Source organism: Cucurbita pepo, chromosome LG06 (genome assembly GCF_002806865.2).
Source record: "Cucurbita pepo subsp. pepo cultivar mu-cu-16 chromosome LG06, ASM280686v2, whole genome shotgun sequence".
Taxonomy (NCBI): domain Eukaryota; kingdom Viridiplantae; phylum Streptophyta; class Magnoliopsida; order Cucurbitales; family Cucurbitaceae; genus Cucurbita; species Cucurbita pepo.
This window is the reverse complement of record NC_036643.1, coordinates 2,354,775-2,368,053: the sequence shown is the minus strand read 5'-3', so window position 1 is coordinate 2,368,053 and position 13,279 is coordinate 2,354,775. Positions and strand designations below refer to the sequence as shown.

The 13,279-nt window shown below is 34.8% G+C and overlaps 3 protein-coding genes across 3 annotated transcripts in view; 2 read left to right on the top strand and 1 right to left on the bottom strand.

Moving 5' to 3' along the window:
• The window catches only part of LOC111796975 (protein ANTI-SILENCING 1-like), a gene marked incomplete in the record, with an annotated part of 6,897 nt that extends 1,366 nt beyond the window's left edge, over nt 1-5,531 (top strand). The window contains 10 exon segments of the mRNA XM_023679813.1: nt 79-247; nt 348-1,084; nt 1,505-1,531; nt 2,527-2,619; nt 3,129-3,207; nt 3,334-3,424; nt 3,876-3,981; nt 4,088-4,204; nt 4,298-4,514; nt 5,019-5,531. Of these exon segments, the coding sequence (XP_023535581.1) occupies nt 79-247; nt 348-1,084; nt 1,505-1,531; nt 2,527-2,619; nt 3,129-3,207; nt 3,334-3,424; nt 3,876-3,981; nt 4,088-4,204; nt 4,298-4,348 (1,470 nt within the window).
• Nucleotides 5,532-8,066: 2,535 nt separating this feature from the next.
• LOC111797385 lies at nt 8,067-8,375 on the top strand. The gene has a single exon (XM_023680369.1). The coding sequence runs from the start codon at nt 8,067-8,069 to the stop codon at nt 8,373-8,375; it is 309 nt and encodes a 102-aa protein (XP_023536137.1).
• Nucleotides 8,376-9,604: 1,229 nt separating this feature from the next.
• Nucleotides 9,605-13,279, bottom strand: part of LOC111797592 (golgin subfamily A member 4-like) — a 6,222-nt gene continuing 2,547 nt past the window's right edge. The window contains exons 9-15 of the mRNA XM_023680646.1: nt 12,922-12,984; nt 11,612-11,776; nt 11,368-11,523; nt 10,501-10,581; nt 10,338-10,399; nt 10,029-10,155; nt 9,605-9,926 (exon numbers count right to left, since the gene is read on the bottom strand). Of these exons, the coding sequence (XP_023536414.1) occupies nt 10,077-10,155; nt 10,338-10,399; nt 10,501-10,581; nt 11,368-11,523; nt 11,612-11,776; nt 12,922-12,984 (606 nt within the window). The 3' untranslated portion in view covers nt 9,605-9,926; nt 10,029-10,076. The remainder of the gene's footprint in view (nt 9,927-10,028; nt 10,156-10,337; nt 10,400-10,500; nt 10,582-11,367; nt 11,524-11,611; nt 11,777-12,921; nt 12,985-13,279) is intronic.

The following is a 13,279-nucleotide window of genomic DNA, read 5'->3' as shown; positions in this document are numbered from 1 at the left end:
TGTGTGTGTGTGTGTGTGAGTGAGACTGTTAATTTCTTTTTAACAACTCATTTCCGTATATTTTGTGTCTCAAACCAGGAAGCAATTGCTGGAAAGTGCAACGTTATCTGCGTTTCAGATGACAGCAGAAATCCACGACCTTCAGATGAAGAACTCGAAAAGGCTGATTTTGTATTTTTTCGTACATTTGATGTTGGAAAACAAGAGGTCTGCAATGAGATGTGTGCAAAAATTGCTGGAGTAGAAGGTTCGAGTTCAGTTTTTCATAACAATTTCTCATTAGTTTGACCTTTGGCTGATTTGTTACAATGGGGTATCAAAACTGAGTGTTTCTTTTTCCATCGCAGTTAAATTTTTGCTTAATAGATTAGATACGTCAAAAGATGTTACGAGGACCGATACGGATGGGAAAGATGCAAGTGTCATTGCAATTGTAGATACTGAATCAGAAGATCCTTCTGGACGTAATACTTCCAATGGGGAACTAACTTTGAAGACTACTGAAAACTCTTTCAAGAAGTCCACAAAGGAAAATGTTGAGTTGGAGGAGCCTATTGAGAAATCCTCCAATGGAGAGAGGTCTGGAGTATGTGTGATTGATGGGGGAAATGGAATGGCTAGAACTAGTAGTAAACAAGAAAACATCTTAGATGATAAGGTATCTCCGAAGCCTGAAATTGATTCTAATGAGATACACCGTAAAGGTGTTGAAGCTCGAGCTAAGGATGTTGACGGTAGAGTTAAAAGCCCCAGGGCCTCTGCTGAAGATGAACATAGGTCAGCAAAGAAGGCAAAACTAGATAGTTCTGTTCAATTATCTCATGGAAAGACCAAGAGTGACATTGAAAGGCTTGCCCTCAATTGCAAAAATGGCGATACACTGGCTTCCCCACCTAAGGTTCTTGTTTCTGAAACCAAAGATTATCATGAAACCAAAGATAGCCTTATAAAGAAGCCCAAACTAGATGAGAAGCCAACAAAGGTTTCTAATGGCAAGAACCTAAAGGCCTCTTCCCAAATATCTTCAGTTACAGACTGCAAAATAGATGGTGAAATTGTGGAAGTTACTAGAAGGCCAGATGCTGTAAGTTGTATTTCTAGTATATTTCTCTCGACTAAGCTAAGTTTCTCCTTAAAATAAAAAAATAAAAAAAATTGGAAAACATAAAATAGTATAATTCATTTGGTTGTTTGACCTATAGAATTAGCAGATGTGGAGTATGATGGTACACATAATATTTACTTATTGCTTGTACAATAGTTTTTTGTTCATGAAATGAAGCACTGCATTTGCGTCATGTTAGTTGTTAGTCATTACTGGAATTAATTCTCAGGTCTCCCTTGTCCAACCCATTTTAAGTTTTACTTTGGAATGGTATGGAACTGTAGTGGAATATGGACCATTTATAATGGCCCGATATATCTTCTTGTTTATTTTGATACAAAAATTCTATTCAGATTGATTTTAAGGTTCTGATTGTTATGATTTTTAACAATTGGACAGGATAGAAGCAGATGGTTCAAGGGACTGGTAAGTCAATCTTTCACTCTTTGGTTGCGTATCATTTTAGTTATTCATGTTGTTAATGTCGGATTCTTTTATTTTACATTAGTATTTGTTTAACTGCATGTCTGTCTAAGGGATCCATTTGTCTTTTCCGCTGTTTCTACACATTTATTTAGTTATTCTATTTATTTCCAATTTGGAGTTTAAATAGCCATGATTTTAGGCCTCTACTTCCTTTTCTTTTTAATGAGGAGCACAAAAAAGATTTCAGAGAAGTAAGGAGAATGAAGGTTGAGAAGACAGGTGATTTGAAGGTTTTGAAAAGGTGACAAGAACTGTAAGAGTGATACCGTACAAATTGAGTAAGATTCTCTGTGCAAAACTAGAACCGAGATTTAGGGCAAGAAGATCTAAGGTCTCAAAATGAAACGGGATATTACATTTTCCTTTACACTTCAATGGGTGGGCGGCCCTTGTTTGGTTAGGTAGTTGCTCTGTCACTCTCATCAACATTCCACTTAATCATAAATTCTCTAGACAGTTGAAAAGTAATGACCGTGTGTTCTGGGGGAGGGGAAGTCTTCAAAACATGGAAGGTTTTCTTGCTAAAATGGTAAGCTATAAATATTCACAAAGGTAAGAAGAAACAAGGTCCCTTAACCAGTAGGTGTTGAAAGAAAAGGTTGGACCTCCGTAATATCCAAAAAGGAGTCATCATGGATAGATTTTTGTAGCTCTTATTCGGTGGCTGATGCTAATTACAACCTCTTTTTTGTGATTACGACTGGCCGAACTTTTGAGCCAATTAAATGAGCTTTTTGTAATCTTCCATTAGGTCGGTTGATGCTTTCCTCTCATTTTGTCATTTCTTTTCACTGTATTGATTGATGAAAGTTCTTGTTTTGTACCTAAAACTAGATCCCATTTACATGGCCAGTTTTTGCGATGTTGTTATCTTGCTCTTTCTAAGGTTTGATGTAATTATTCTAAACCAATTAAACTGATCATCTCTATGCCAGCCGTGGGAAGAAAGAATAAAAGATGCATATGAGCAAGGAACACTTGTTCTAATTCAGAATTTGGATCCTGCTTACACTTCAGGTGAAGTGGAGGTAATAAATCAAATTTTTGCTTTGATTATTTGATGTGACGTGCTCCTGCATTGTATTGTTATTTGGGGCAAAATACACTTTTGGTCCCTGAGGTTTCGAAATAAACACTTGAGCCCCCGAGATTTGAAAAATAGTTCTAAACGGTCTCTAAACTAAATTTGATCTTTAGTTGACTAACAAAAAGCTAGTGTGGCGTAATTAAATGGGTGAGGAGACGAACAGTGGAACAACTACTAGAATGCGAGATCGGCGATGGTCAAGGGAGAAGTAGGGGAAGGGAGAGAGAAAAAGCCACACTAGGAAAAAAACAGTACATAATTAAAAAAATCAGGGATCAAGTATCCCTTATAAACATCAGGGTTCAAGTAGGTACTAATCCCAAATTTTAGGTACCAAAAGTGTAGCTTACCCTATTATTTAAATTTTAGACCAGTTTAATTACCATAAATGAAACCTACTTTATATGGTAGTAAGATACCCCCTCTTGTTATTTCTGTACAACATTCCAGGATATTGTCTGGCATGCCTTCAACGAGAGTTGCACAGCTAAGATGATTCAGCGTACTGCAATTTCTATGCCTCACATAGGTATGAGTTTAGGACATTTTCCCAACTCATATTCCATATTATCGATAAAACGACCCTGCGTTTTTGAAATTCTATTATTATTGTTTTGTGTTGTTCCTTGAGAATTCTGCTGCCCACTTTTTGTAGGTCAAGCTCATGTTGTATTCAAAACTAAGGAAGCAGCAGATAAAGTGGTTAGAAAATTAGATGAAGGTTGCTTATTACTTGCAAATGGGAGGTAAGCTTGGATTCAATATAGTCTTTACTCCTCTTACTTTCTGCTGATCTCCTTTCTTCTAAGGTATTTCTCATTAAATAGTGAGTGTTATTGTTCGAAAGCATTTGGATCTGGCCCTCTCGACTAGTTTAACATGCCGGTTTCGGGCCTTGATTTGTCATTAGATGGCGGTTTCTGATTTCATAGCGGCAGTAACTATTTTGATAGTTGTCTTCCCCGTTTACTTTTCTCATTTTAGTTTGACACATTTTCCATTACTGGCCATCAATTTTGGTGCATTCCTCGAAATCTTTTGTTTTATTTAAATCGTCCGATTACTCCGATATGAACAGAGATATATGGGGGAATAGCCTGAAAATTATCAAGAATAACATCAATTAAGCTGTAAAAATAGCTCACAAGGTGTGTTATCTAGCTTTTCCAGCTAATTTTTTCCCTTGAATTTTCGCAGAGCTCTTGTTGGTAGCTTTGCAATTCCTCAACTTCCGTCAAAGAAACAAATTTTTTTTGGGCATCACAGTATTGATAAGCTTAGACATCTAATGCAACGTGAGATGGTAATGTGTGCCTCTTCTCTGAAATACACCGATTACACTATTTAAGACCGTGCGTATTCATTCCCCCATTTCTTCATCTATTCATTGATTCTTGGTTACTGCCCAGAAAGAAGCTGTATCAACTTCGCATTGTTCTCAGCCGAACACAGTAGAATACGACATGGCCATGGAATGGTGTTTACTACAAGAAAGATCAGAACGCGCCTGCAGAAAGTTGTTTAAGGTTTAAATTTCTATATATTGAACTTAAATGGTGCAATGTTATCATGGAAGTTGGTATCTTTTCTTAACTTGTATTTGTTCTTTTTACTTCTAGCAACAAGAAGAGGAGTTAAGAGAACTCAAGGGCAAGCTGAAATCTAGATGAGCTCCATTGGCCTCACAGAGGCGTTCAACCAGTTGAGAATCCTTTTGATCTAGCACATTTTGAATCATGGGAGGAGTACCTTCGTCTTGCTAGTACCAGAGACGATAGACTTAATTATCTTGCTCCTGCAAGTTATCAAAGTGGATTTATCGGCAATTGTCCATTGGTAACCTTCTTGATCTTACTCAAATGTGAAATATCTACCTATTTTCTGCTGTAATGGCTTGGTGGTCGGGTGAAAATTTGTTGTTTCCTTATGGATATGGCCTTAACGTACCACCCTTTCACCCTTTCAAGAATGCAAAAACCCTACTATGGAAAAATCTCATTGTGGCTTTCTTTTGGAATTTGTGGAAATAAAGAAATTAGAGAATATTTGCACAAAACTTTTCGACAATTTTGTTTACCAAGCTATATCTTGGTCTAAACTGTCTAATATTTTTACTATTCCTACGGTTGTACCTCCCTCATTGCAAATTTGGAAGGTCTTTTGTAAACACCATGGATTATTCATCCAGTTTGTAAGAAATTATCTCTTATAAGAAAAAAAAATGTTGTTTCCTTCTCATTAGAGCAAAAAAACGTTATGTTTTTCTATATTATATCCGTCTCATGGTTCATAGTGTAGTTTTTATGGAATTAATAAATTAATACGATCTTCCTCTTGCAGAAATGAGTGGAAATCGGTCAGATGAAGTCCTAGCTTTCCAAGGATCAGCCGAAACATCAGAAGGAGAACTTAATGTCAGCGAGAGGAAATTTCTAGGTGAGTGGCTTCTGGTTTTGCTTGTAGTCGTTGTCTTTTAGCTTATGTAGTAGTCGGCCTTCCCTTCCTACACGCACATGCCCAAATATCGAGGCTTTGGAATGAAGGCAGCAGCTGCATGTGGAGACATGCCATTATGGTTGGTTAGTATACATGGAATTCACATATTTGTTCTAAACATTGAGGCCCAGGAAGTATGTGAGATGGTCACTATCTATGTATCCATGGCCTTCTTCCTTCTCTGCCTCTGCTAAAATTAGTTCTTAGTTTAGGCTATGATCTTGATGTTTTGATGATAACTAATGCCTATAATTAGTTTTGGTGCTCAATTTGTTGTAGCTGTATAGAATACGAGGGATCAATTAAAGCAACTTTAAATCATCTTATGTAGGGTTGTCTTGACCTATACAAATTTAATTTTGGCTTGGAATTTAGTTCCTCTGGAATCATTTTATTTTAAGAACATTTTGGATATGGATATTATTTTAACTTCAATAAATAATGGAATAAGTCAAGTAGAAACTACCAAAATTTAAATTTATATTAAAGGAAAATAAACCCAAAAATTATTATCAGCTTTATCTCATTTAATCTAATAAAGATAAAACAAATTACATGATTAATTAATTTAAATTTTTTAAAAAATACATCAATTTTGTTGTTGATTGTTTATTTAGTACATTGGTAGTATTGAAATTTGCATTAGAAAAATGATTTTTTTTTTAGATTTATAAAATACCAATTAATTAGTCCTAAATATATATATGAATAGGGTAGGTGCTATAGACGTATTAAACTTCATGCCGTAAAAACTTTTCGACAATGTTGTTTACCAAGCTATATCTTGGTCTATACTGTCTAATATTTTTACTCTTCCTACGGTTGTACCTCCCTCATTGCAAATTGGGAAGGTCTTTTGTAAACACCATGGATTATTCATCCCGTTTGTAAGAAATTATCTCTTATAAAAAAAAAAAAAATGTTGTTTCCTTCTCATTAGAGCAAAAAACGTTGTGTTTTTCTATATTATATCCGCCTCATGGTTCATAGTGTAGTTTTTATGGAATTAATGAATTAATACGATCTTCCTCTTGCAGAAATGAGTGGAAATCGGTCAGATGAAGTCCTAGCTTTCCAAGGATCAGCTGAAATATCAGAAAGAGAACTTAATGTCAGCGAGAGGAAATTTCTAGGTGAGTGGCTCCCAGTTTTGCTTGTAGTCGTTGTCGTTTAGCTTATGTAGTGGTCGGCCTTCCTTTCCTACACACACATGCCCAAGTATCGAGGCTTTGGAATGAAGGCAGCAGCTGCATGTGGAGACATGCCCCATTATGGTTGGTTAGTATACATGGAATTCACATATTTGTTCTAAACATTGAGGCCCAGGAAGTATGTGAGATGGTCACTATCTATGTATCCATGGCCTTCTTCCTTCTCTGCCTCTGCTAAAATTAGTTCTTAGTTTAGGTTATGATCTTGATGTTTTGATGATAACTAATGCCTATAATTAGTTTTGGTGCTCAATTTGTTGTAGCTGTATAGAATACGAGGGATCAATTAAAGCAACTTTAAATCATCTTATGTAGGGTTGTCTTGACCTATACAAATTTAATTTTGGCTTGGAATTTAGTTCCTCTGGAATCATTTTATTTTAAGAACATTTTGGATATGGATATTATTTTAACTTCAATAAATAATGGAATAAGTCAAGTAGAAACTACCAAAATTTAAATTTATATTAAAGGAAAATAAACCCAAAAATTATTATCAGCTTTATCTCATTTAATCTAATAAAGATAAAACAAATTACATGATTAATTAATTTAAATTTTTTAAAAAATACATCAATTTTGTTGTTGATTGTTTATTTAGTACATTGGTAGTATTGAAATTTGCATTAGAAAAATGATTTTTTTTTTAGATTTATAAAATACCAATTAATTAGTCCTAAATATATATATGAATAGGGTAGGTGCTATAGACGTATTAAACTTCATGCCGTCCAGAATAAAAATTCAATAAAAAGAACTATATAATAATATTTTTTAAATAAATAATTTTATTTAAATGATTGAGTCCGGTTGTTATTAATCATTTATAATATTTTTGAATTTATATTGATATAATTATTATTTTTAATATTTAATTCACTCAATTTCCAAAATATAAAGGTATAAATGGACATTTTCCCTAAAATCTAATACAGACAATGCTATAACAGCTCATTTTTATTCTCAGTCTTCAAGATAAACATTTAAGGGTATTAGAGGGAAGTCTCACATCAGCTAATTTAGGGAATAATTATGAATTTATAATCAAGAAATACTATCTCCATTCGTGTGAGACATTTTGGGGAAGTCCAAAGCAAAATCACGAGAGCTTATGCTTAAAGTGAAGCCATGAGAGCTTATGCTTAAAGTGAACAATATCATACTATTGTGGAGAGTCGTGTTCGTGTTCATCTAACATGGTATCAGAGTCATGCCAATAGAATCCTCAAATGTCGAACAAATGACTCCAAATGAAAGTCCCACATCTCACATCGGCTAATTTAGGGAATCTCGGGTGTTCATCTAACATTACCTACCCTATTGGCTATTCAAATTATATAATGTTTTTTTCCTTTTTTTTGAGTTCATCAATTTTGTATAATACAAAGGCTTAAAGTCAAATAAGAATCCAATCGTCACGTTTATATTTTAATCCTAATTGCCGAACTCCCATCATTTCTTCCATTAGATTATATATTATACAATCAGACGAGGGTGTCACTCTCTGACTCTTTCCATTTCATTTCCACACACGAGAGAGGGAAAAACAGAGCCTCTTTCTCTTTCGGCGGCTCTTTTCTTCAGTTGAGTTTCAATTCCCTTTTAAACCATCCATTTTCTCTCCAATTAATTCATCGATTTTTTCTTCCGATATTCATCGTTTGAGAGCTTCAATCGGTAAATGGGAATCAAATGGCGCAATTCACGTAGCCAAAGCATCAGGTTAGGTCAAAGCTGTGGCTCTTCGAATGAACAAGAAAGCAAACGACTCCTCGGATGGCAGATTTTGTGGCAGAAATTCAAGAAGGAGAAGAGAAGAATCTTCAGTTGTTCTTCAGTTGAATTGCGTTCTTCGTATAATCCAAATGCTTATCGGTTGAATTTTGAACAAGAAAATTGGGGCTCTGATCCTGATGATCTCTGCAGATCCTTCTCTGCTCGTTTCGCTGATCCATCCATCGTCTCCAGGAGCTTCAGATTGTTGGATTGAAATTTATTTATCCATTTTCGAACTTCCAATGATCGGATTGTGGTTTGGAGTTTTGGTTCAGTCCTATACTGTGATTATTATGTGTTTATTTCAATGGGACTGTTTTTGTTATTCGGTTCTTATTTTTCTTTCGAAGGAAGAAGAAAAGAACACTTTGTTACAAAATATTGAACGTTTTAAAAGTTAATTCTTTGCTTTAGCTGTAAGCAAAGTAAGATGCTCTGTACAATTCGTTGTGAAATCTCTCAGGATTCTGCTTTTCCTGTATATATACATACATACATAAATAGATATATATATACATACATACATACAGATACATATATATACATACACATACATATATATATATATATATATATATATATGTCATTTGAAGTTAAATTTACCGAAATCGATTGAATAATGACAAGAATTTTCATGAACAAAAAGATGTAATGTGAATATATTTTCAAACTTTTATGTGATTCGAGTAGTTGGAGGGGACTGACTCAACCTACATTCGTGTAAATATATCCGTAACAATTTTAAAGATTTGTTGAAAGTAAATAAACTAAAATAGAACAAATTCTAACAATTGAAGAAAAATTGGATCGGTAAACATCAGATGCGATGAGTTAAAAGACAATAATTTTACAGGTCAAAACAATTTAAATGCGATGAAAATTTAAAATTTAAATATTTTAGCAAAATAGTCTAACAAATAATTTAATTTAATGTCGTTTTATTCTAGGATTGAGGGAGTTAGAGATGTCGGCATAGCCATTGGAATATTAGGAGAGTCAAGAGAAAGCCAAAACGAATTTCCAAATTTTCAGAAAGGAATCTTTGAATTGGATAAACGGTAGCCATCTTTGACCATCAACCATAGCCACTATTGGAGACCAAATAGCCTTCAAACTAATGGATCGATTAAAAATTTTCTAGCCATTGTAGGGCTCTTGGGCTGTAACCTGTGAGGATTGATCAGTTCTAAAGAGATTTTCAGAAGGCAATGATTTCTGGGTTATGAAATATTAAAGAAGGCTGAGAATTGAGACCTCGTTCCTCGAGTTCGATGCAAAAACATGACATTTTTGGTCGATGATAAATACCTTAATCAGTTGAGTCTGTGCACCGCTTCTGCTAAAGCTTAGATGAACAAATAAACAACAATTTTGCGAATACTTCTATTAGCAACGGGAAGGAAAAAATCGAAGAAAGCGCAATAACATTACAGATCAAAGACATAAACCCAAATGGAAATCGAGATAAGTTTTCTTATAGAGAAATAATGTTACATGTGTTTAATCTGAGAGTTGGTAGTTGGGTAGAAAAATGCAAACGACTCCAATAAAATTAAGCAAAGTCCTATTTTTACATTAACTTGAATAGGCTATCGGCTCTGGCTATCTCCTGATAAAACTATACAGGAATAACAGAACAAGGGGTCTAAAATGCTAGCACAAAAGATCAAAAAATATACTGCAGGACATCTTAAAGGAAAACAAAACTTAATTATTAGTTTATGGCCAAGAAGACATTCAATAACCACGAAAGCCCCTGTGTGAACTGCATCGGCAAACGATTGAACGCAAACAAACAGATTCAGATGACGAAGATTATGCTATACATAGAATATTACTTTTAGATTTGGGAATGATCGAATCGAACCTCAAATAGATCCCACTAGAGCTTGACAAATAACACAATGCTGCCATTCTACTTGTCGGGATGCCCCCTTTTACCCTTACGACGTGCATGGTGGGCAGTGTTTCGAGTTGGTTTCTTTGTTTTTTTCCTGCAAGTGACAAGGAAACTTGAGTATTATATTTATACATAAGAAAGAACTCTTTTTCAATATATATATATGTGTATAGAGAGAGAGAGAGGGGGGGAGGGAGAGATTTCATAAGATCAATGAAAGAACTAAGAAAAGCAATTGCAGTTGTATCGACATAGAACCGTATGTATGATACTGACCAGAAAATGGCAGAGCATATATTAAACAGCAGAATAATAGGAAGAGCCAACAAAGCAGAAGCCTGCAGCATTTTAAGTGGACTTCAATGTTAGAAAGATGAAAGGGTATGGAAGAAAAAGAAAAAGAGGGGAAAAATCATGTTGAGTAACATAAAATGCATACCGCAAACCATTCCAATTCTCTAGTTGCGAGTGGCCTGGTCAATTCGTGTTTATGTAGGTTCTCTTTAACAACACCTTGAACCTTAAGAAACAAAAAATGGCTTACTTAGACATAATAGTTATTTCATCTCAAGAAAAAGATAAGTATGGTTATGAGAGAATATAAATGTATATATGTAATACACACACACGTATCGCGTAGTTTGACTTGAATAAATAACAATCGCCAGTCTATTATTAGAGGGGAGATTTTACATTTCCAGCTGAACATTTTGCGCAATTCAAAAACTGATTATAATTCGACAATCACCCTTCTCACATTTTAGCACCTTCAGATGATCAACAGTAAATATACCTTCTAAGTAACATGACCAGACAATTGCAATTGCATGAGTTCAAAATTGGAGCCAATTACCATATTGTTTCCCCATACAGCCATCTTGTTTGAGAGAGTAAATAAGGAATGTCGAAGAAAAGAAATGAATAATATGATGAAGCTAACAGTTAGTCTAGGTGATAGAATGGAAGGAAAGGTACATATATGGGATTAATGGGCAAACCTTTTATTCCATATCAGATCCGTTCTATATTTCCTCACCAACCAAAATAATAATAATGATAATCCATAAATAAAGTAAACAGTAACTGTGAACAGGAGAGGAAGGACTAGGACTGGAAATCCAAACAAGAGACTGGCGGACTTGGAATGGGGAAAGGAAAAGCAAGACTTTCAAATGTTTAGGTTAGTATATAAACTCGATAGTAGAGCAGGCACTTCGAAGTACACAAGCCAGCACATCAACCCAGTCCATAAATGCATATCCTCTACAATTCTTAAAGAAGTGGGGAAGAATGCATGAAAGTGTACCTTATGATGATATACAGCCGCGGATTTTAGAAATTTTCCGTATGCGTGAACTAATTTCTTTGTATACGGCTTCAAGACCACCCTAACCTTTTCGACATGAGGTTTCGTAGCAGTAGCAACCTGATCAATATATGGCTTGCTGAATTTCTTAACTTCCTGTCAACAAAACGTGAAAAATGAGAATTTGCGGTGAATAGTAGACGTGCATTTAGGGGAAAAAATGAAGACAGTATAGATAACATACCAGATAGTACGGCCCAATAGCTTCTTTAGATTTAATTGCATAAGGAGTTATCACACTCTTTGATGTCTGGTAAAATTCTTCAGTTTTCATCGTTAATGTCTCGACATGTGGTTTAACATTTGTTTTTACTACCAACCATCTTTCCTTCACAGCAGGGATATACTTCTGCAAGCGACGTCATGGCATATGAGAGAGCAATCCACTTTAGGAAAAAATATGGTCAGAAAGACTTCATACAGTAAAAGGAAAGAAACAAATATATATATATATATATATATATATATATATCAACAATGTTGTTGCTCTCATTTAAATCAGCAGCCTGGTAACAAATCTTTTGGCATTCCAAACCCCTTTTTACTTGCTTTCATGTATAGTTAGGTCTTAACTATCCCAATCGTGTTAATACAGGGATGTATGACTATTCACCAAAATCATGTCTACACCCGCTAAGACTAAAATGTACTATAGAGATATGTGACAAGTCGTCAATTCTTCCTACTTGGGTTGTATGCTATCAAAGTTGTGGTTATTGCTTATTTGCTTTTAGCCTATAACATTGCTTTCTTACAAATTGTTCTCAACGCATTTCATCTCTCATGTTTTCTGAACGCTATCTCTCAATCATACGTTTGAATTGTCCACGACTTATGATTTCCATACAGCTGACTTGTTCGCTGGGTTAGAAAAAGTGTCGAACAATCGTTGTTCCGCTGCCATAAGAGTGATTGTGACACTATGCTTTACCTTTATATATCTTATCTGCCAGAACTTTAGCAGCAATCTTGTACAAACCAGGGATGAACTATTTGGTCAAAAGTCTTCAACCTTTATGAGCATTTACATTTTTTAGACGAAGACAAATGTAGAGTTCTCATTCATGGAAGATTCTTATACAGACTTGTGACTAAACTGATAGGCCTGAAGAATTAGAAAATGGTGATCATATTAAGTGGACGAGAAAATCGGTGCTTTCTGATTATTACAGAAAGCTCTCTCTTGATTGAGCGTCATGGAAGGAGAGAACCTTAACAGTATATGAATGAGAAGCTACAATATTGCATAACACGATATACTGAAAACTCTCTAGATTGAGCATCATGGAAGGAAATAACCTTACAAGTATAAGAATGTGAAGCTACAAGATTGCATAATGCATCCTCTATTGTAAAATATGTGAACTTTAAGGTGTTGAACTATTGAATTAAGATACTAGAGAATTGAAGTCCAGACCATCATTAATTGAGATACCATGTCAACTTCAAAGATATCAAAGCACAACAAGTAGACAATAAAAACTAGAGGCTTACTACTTTCACTGTTTTGACGTGGGGTTCAGCCCATTTTGCTGCTTGTGCCGTCTTATCTGATGCCTGCAGCAAATTGGAAACATGAGTTGTAGCTGATTAATGTATTAAATCATACACTAGATTATAAGTAAATATGGGCTTACTAACAAAAAAATATATGTGTACACATGTACATACATGCATATAAAGAAAAAAAAAAGAGCATACAGTCAAGAAATTCAATTATTTTCAGACTCGAGCTATAGAATTATAAGCACTAACTAAACTAGCTCAATTCACACAGATCCCAGAGGCCAGAAGACATAATTTAATTCAACCTTAATAATACTTTGATTGCAAACCAGTGAATTCGGGGGGG